At 40.1% G+C, this 6,868-nt stretch overlaps 1 protein-coding gene across 1 annotated transcript in view; it reads right to left on the reverse strand.

Moving 5' to 3' along the window:
* Window positions 1-3,638: 3,638 nt before the first annotated feature.
* The window catches only part of LOC101851889, a gene marked incomplete in the record, with an annotated part of 12,511 nt that continues 9,281 nt past the window's right edge, over window positions 3,639-6,868 (reverse strand). The window contains 1 exon segment of the mRNA XM_005106108.3: window positions 3,639-4,509. Coding sequence (XP_005106165.2) covers window positions 3,697-4,509 — 813 coding nt within the window.

A 6,868-nucleotide genomic window follows, 5' to 3' on the forward strand; every position in this document is an offset into this window, starting at 1 on the left:
AGAAAATCGGGGGTACAGTTTTTGACCCTTGTTCAATTTCTTAAAAGACAAGGAGAGTTTTCTCTATAACCAAACAAATATACACACCAATGAAACCAAACTTCTCCTATAGGTAGGGCAACGTCCAATTTTAGTGTAGGTCAAAATTTCTGGAAACCCCCGAAATCTGGGCTAACCTGCTAGTCCTTAAAAGCGATCAATTATTATTTATTATCTAACAGTTATTAGGATAAACCAACATATTAGAATTTAATTACAAATATAACCTAAGTTGAATTTTATAAAGCATTCTTACGTCGCTTGCAACACAAATATATCTTCTTGTAAGTCCAAAAAGTTAGAGATGTTACTATTAAGAAGCACATAATCGAAATGAGGAGAGATAAGGGCCAAGTTGTTTGATAGGGAAGAAGAAGCAAACCACACCAGAGCATCCGCCAATCACCCACATTATAATATTATAAACAGGCAACAAGCTTAACAAAAAGCACGGGAAAGACGTTTGCTCCTCACCTCGACTCCGTATCGTAACAGAGGCCAGGAAATGAAAAAAGTAAAAGAAGTATTAACATTTCAATGTAATGAATCAAACATGCATCCCACGCTTACAAAAAACAGCTAGTGTTCTCTACGTCATTCGGTGTAGAAGTTCATGTATATAATTTAGTTTCAATCATTATCTGGTTAAGTTAACATATTAATATAAAATATTATAATTAACCGTAATGAGTGCCTTAATTAGATATTTGAGCAAACAGAATAGTCTTCATGATCCCCCAGAGCGGAGGGAAATTGCCTTGTTAAGGACAACAGCGTAATGAAAAAAAAACCCAACTCACTATCAACAAGTTGCTGACGTCATACGGCTGATAGTGTGAGCGGGGGGAGTAAAGGAGGTCAAATCAGCTGGTTATGTTTGACATTAAGTGTATATGGGCGTGTGTACTTACTTATGTGTATTTGTGGGGGCGGAGGGGATGTGGATGTGTATGTGTGCGTGTGTGTGTGAGTGTGTGTGTGTGTGTGTGTGTGTGTGTGTGTGTGTGTGTGCGTGTGTGTGTGTGTGTGTGTATGTGTATGTGTGTGTGTTCTTTGCCTGAGGCAAGAACAGAGACTTCAGCTGAGTCTTACACACTCCCTGCCACAGACATTTCCGGCCGCAAATCAGTCTGATCAACCACCCCCATATATAATCGGTCGCTTTTAAAGACAAGCGGTCTAAATCAAGACTCCGGGGGTTTCCAGAAATTTTGACCTACACCAAGAGTGGGCATTGTCCTACCTATTTCTTTGGTGTGTATATTTGTTTGGTTATAGAGAAATCTCTCCTTGTCTTTCAAAGAAACTGAACAAGGGGCAAAAAACTTTACCTTCAATTTTCTCAAAACAGCATTTCTCGGGATAGCCCCCTTGTGCTTAAAAGCGACCAATTTCTATCGAGTGTCTCGGTCTTTCTGTTGTGATACTGTATCCCTCTCTGCCCGGATTGACCCTGACTGGCAAGGTCGTCGAATCCTGACTTTGAACGATCTAAAGTGTATCGATGGGGGTTTTAAACACCTACATGTAATCATTTTTTATACTCTATAGTAACAACCTTGAAAAAGAATACTGACGTCTTTAAATACCCTGGAATGCTCACGTTTTTTTAATTTTCTGGTAAAGAATTGAAAATTAATCAGTACGAATTGTAAAGTTCTGTTCTTTTTCCTTGGGGGGGGGGGGGGTGTTTGATTTTTTTTTCCGTTTTTTATTTAAAGAACCTCGGTACAGAGTACAGAGTGTCCTCTAGTATTGCCAAATGATTAGAATGCGCGTTTCCTCAGTGTTTTAAACGCCAATCTCAAAACAATAATGTGGAAATTCAAGGACAGCGCGTCCCAAAAGATCGCCCATTCCCCAGCCGGACCCCTCCAGATGGGAGGAGCGCCGTGGTACCTCCACCAATAACTCAAGCTTAGGAATGGCAACATTACTTGTCTCACTTGTCCACTGTGTTGGGGTCACTGCAGTCGGAACATGTCCATCTCTGATCTCTCCCCCCCCCCCCTTTCAGGATCAATGGCCACACTGGGAATGGGACCTAAGGTAATTCACGGAGCAGTTTAACATGACAGCAACTGAAGAAACGCAACACCCTTCTGAAAGAGATTCTTATTAGAGTTCACCGCCAATTTTACGGTTTCGTTCGCTGCAATAATGCGCTGTCGTTGTGATGATATATTATTATTATATTTCAGCGTTAAGAAATTCCCCCCAGACTAACAAAAGTTAGATGAAACCCGTGAGACACACCACATTTAAGTACAGATTCGTTCCTCAACACAGTTTTCGTTTTAGTAAGAGTTTACCGGTACTTGCAACACAATAAGGTCATATAAGTGCCGAAGATTAGAGGTGTTACAAGAAAGTAACAAACAGTAAAAAGGGAGGAGAGATCAGGATGATAGATGTTTGATAGGAAAGAAGGAGCAAACCACACCAGAGCACCCCGGCAACCACCCCCTTCCCCAACACGACAAATGCGACAATTTCAATTTACCAAAGTTGAGCCAAAACAATACATTCACAAAATAAACGAGCTTACATTGTGACCAGGTGAGATGAAACATAATTAAAATAATGTACAAAACGAGCCACCATCAAACAGCTGAGAATATTCAGTGTTAAACATGATAAAAATAATACTGTAATGTCATCGTTATTCGTAATGTTAATCACATATTTATTTGGAACATGGCAATAATTGTTGGCCGTCGGTCATATTCTCGCGTATACATATGACATTCCGGATAACAAGCGATATTCATTTCACTAAATCTTTTCATCTTATAATTCATTTCAACATTGATTGTGTAAGCATAAAATAACCTTCAGCCATTATAACATTTCGCAAAATTATATTCCTTTGCACTCTTTCCATGCATGCCCTTCTCATAGTTATTCCTTCTCTGTTTCTCTTCCTTTAGCTATACTATATCTCTTTCTTCTCATCTGCTAAATCACATCTATGCTTTCCCATCACCGCAGTTTTTCCCATCACTGACTTGTGTCATGCCTCCTTCCTAATGCTTTTGTTCATGATTACACATAAAATAATATACCTTTAGAGCATCTCCTTGCATTTAGACCCACTCATACACAGACACACGTGGAAATAAGTTTACACAATCACCAGCATGCACGCAAACGTTCTCTAGAATTGTGATATTACTCATTGTCAGCACCTTAAACTCAAACAAAATACACACATACGTACATACACATACAAACACACATATTTATAAACACAAACAGAAGTGCGTGGAGAGAGAGAGAGAGAGAGAGAGAGAGAGAGAGAGAGAGAGAGATAGATATGAAGAGAGAGAGAGAGAGGAGAGAGATAGAACTTGTGTGTGTGTGTGTGTGTGTGTGTGTGTGTGTGTGTGTGTGTGTGTGTGTGTGTGAGTGTGTGTGTGTGTGTGTGTGTGTGAGTGTGCGTGTGGAAGGAAGGGGTGAAGAAAAAAGAGATAAAAGGGGGGGGGGGGGGAGTACAGTATAAGAGAACAATCTGGAAAAATAAAGGTGGAGGGGGGGAGGACAGGACATAGGGGTATGATTTGCAATAGAAAGAAGGGATGGGGGATGCCGGGGGGGGGGAGAGGGAGGGGGGAGGGGAGGGGATGACAAGAGAACAATCTGAAAGTACCAAGTTCATTAAATACAATAACAATAAGGCCTCAGATTGGGAAACTCCTTCTGTATACAGCGAGGGGCATTCCCGTATCGGTTAATCCGACTCAGCCCCCGCTCGTTCACCTCGTAGGAGTCCGTCGGAATGGAATGTTTCACGGTCACCTCGAAAAGCCCGTCGCCCGGTGACGTCATCAACGTGACCAGGAAGTACTCGTACTCAGAGGTCATGGAGTCGGAAAGGTCAGGGACGTCCCCGTGAAGGTCGGCGCTCTTCTTGAACTTGAGCACCTGCGAGTTGGGAGAGATTTGGTAGATGCTCTTCACGTCTTTCACCGTGAGCCGCGCGCATTTCTCGCTCAGGTGGCTCGTGAGTCTGTTGATGAAATTGATCACAGATAAAGGAATGCGGCGATCGGAGTGCTCGCTGACGTCATGCCAGTCTAGACACGCGCACCAGTGGGGCTCCACGTCTGCGTCGGCGCACGATCTCTCCTTGGGCACCTCTTTGAAGAGGCTGATGCCCCTACTGCGAATATCGCCCTTCCCCGGGCCGGTGTACTTCAAAATGTCATGGAATGTTGCGTGAATATCAAAAGGGGTGGTGAGCCTTCTTCGATTGATTTGGAAATTGTTGACGGCTTCCGGGTAGGTCTCCGTAAAAGATGGCGGGAACCGGAAGCCGAAATAAGGCATGCGCTCTTCCAGTTTTCCCTGTGACGTGTTGCGCATTGCTGAAAAGCGCGCGCCGTGGTCGCTCATGAGGATGAGGATAGTTCTGTTGAGGAAGCCGCTGTCGTTGAGATTTTTGAGGAACTCCACCATGTCGTCGTCGATCTGTGGACGGGTGGAAATGAGACGTTCATAGTCGGTGCGTGCAGTCTGAAACTGGCGCGGGAGGGGAGATTTTACAGTGGTGTGTGAGGGGTGTCAATAGTGGTGTGTAGGGTAGGAATGAGATGTGCGTGTGTGTGGGGGGGGGGGGGGGGGGGGTGGAAATGAAGTTTGTGGTGTAAAAAGTGGTGTGGAGGGTTTGAAAATGATTTGTGAAATTTGAAAACGATGTAATCTTATAGAGTTTGAAAATGATTTGTGAAATTTGAAAACGATGTAAGCTTATAGAGTTTGAAAATGATTTGTGAAATTTGAAAACGATGTAATCTTATAGAGTTTGAAAATGATTTGTGAAATTTGAAAACGATGTAAGCTTATAGAGTTTGAAAATGATTTGTGAAATTTGAAAACGATGTAATCTTATAGAGTTTGAAAATGATTTGTGAAATTTGAAAACGATGTAAGCTTATAGAGTTTGAAAATGATTTGTGAAATTTGAAAACGATGTAATCTTATAGAGTTTGAAAATGATTTGTGAAATTTGAAAACGATGTAATCTTATAGAGTTTGAAAATGATTTGTGAAATTTGAAAACGATGTAAGCTTATAGAGTTTGAAAATGATTTGTGAAATTTGAAAACGATGTAATCTTATAGAGTTTGAAAATGATTTGTGAAATTTGAAAACTATGTAATCTTATAGAGTTTGAAAATGATTTGTGAAATTTGAAAACGATGTAATCTTATAGAGTTTGAAAATGATTTGTGAAATTTGAAAACGATGTAAGCTTATAGAGTTTGAAAATGGGGGTGGGGGGTGGGGTGAAAGTAGTGTGTGTGGTTTGAAAATGGGTTGTGTGAAATTTTAAAACGGTGTATAGAGTACACAATGGTGTGAGGAGTATGAAACTGATGTGTGGTGTGTTAGAAATATATCGTGTGTGTGCCTGGAGATAATAATAATAATAATGGATTGCATTTGTATAGCGCATATCCACTTATACAATGCTCTATGCGCTTAACATGATACATATTATGGATTTACAAATCAATTTTAAAGATACATAGTGTTACATACTCGTGCAAACACATATTCACTCACGCACGCACCGCACACACATACATACACACATACACACATACGTACACATGCACATACGCACATACAAACTCACAACGATTTGCAGCTTGGAAGGATTCTGTCTAATCGAAATACATGTATGATGAAAATAGAAATGCTTTTAGTTTCTTCTTTAAAATTTCTAGATTTTCTACTTCTCTGATAGTTTTTGGAAGCCCCTTCCAAACAAATGGGGCAAAATTCGAAAAAGAGCGTTGGCCATATGATTTGTAATTTATTTTAGGCTTAACAAGGGTTGTTTTGTCACTTGATGATCTGAGCGTTCTAGGAGGCACATAGGGTGTTAAAAACTATTTTAGATAGTCCGGTGACCAATCATTTAAGCACTTGTAGCAAGTTAAACAGATTTTATATATGATACGCTCTTTCACAGGGAGCCAGTGTAATGCTTTTAAAATAGGAGTCACATGATCATGCTTTAATTTTTTAGTAATTATTTTGGCAGCAATATTCTGTACTCTTTGTAGTTGTTGTAACTGTTCATCAGGTACACCAGCCAGTAAGGAATTGCAATAATCAATCCTGGACAATATAAGTGATGTTATTAAAGTTTTGGTGACACCAACAGATAGGTATTTTCTAATGCTCCCTATTTTCTTCAGTTGGAGATATAGATTTTTACAAAGATTGGATACATGGTATTTCATTGACATATCTTGATCTAGCACCACACCTAAATGTTTTATTTTAGTTTGGGCTCATATTTCGTGGCCATTGATGTTTATTCTGATATTATCGATTTCATTGCATGCGCTGTAACGGAGAAATAATATTTCGGTCTTATGCTCATTTAATTTTAATTTGTTCTTGAACATCCATTTTCTTATATCATTGATCAATCTGGCAATTCTATCTATGAGATTGGGTACATTGTCAAATAGGTTCCAGTTGTCGGAAATTTTGAATATTAAAAAATAAAGGCATAGAACTAATTTTGCAGCTTATTCAATACGGAACGCGCTGATTGTTTAACCCTATCCGTACGCCCGTGGGTCATTTTGTACCCCCGGGCTGTATTCTTCACAATACTTCTAGTACGAAGATCTCTTTGAAAATTTCAATTTTTCTCAAAAAATCATTTTGCCAGACTGCTATGCAAAGCGTACAGATCGGATTAACTAGTAACTTTCCTCTCTGCAAAGTGGTGGCACACAGTTCCCCACGTCATTTTCTTCCCAGTTGACAGTATTTTAATGGGTGGGCAAAAAACGGTCGGTAGACA

Source organism: Aplysia californica, unplaced genomic scaffold (assembly GCF_000002075.1).
Source record: "Aplysia californica isolate F4 #8 unplaced genomic scaffold, AplCal3.0 scaffold00513, whole genome shotgun sequence".
NCBI classification, from domain to species: domain Eukaryota; kingdom Metazoa; phylum Mollusca; class Gastropoda; order Aplysiida; family Aplysiidae; genus Aplysia; species Aplysia californica.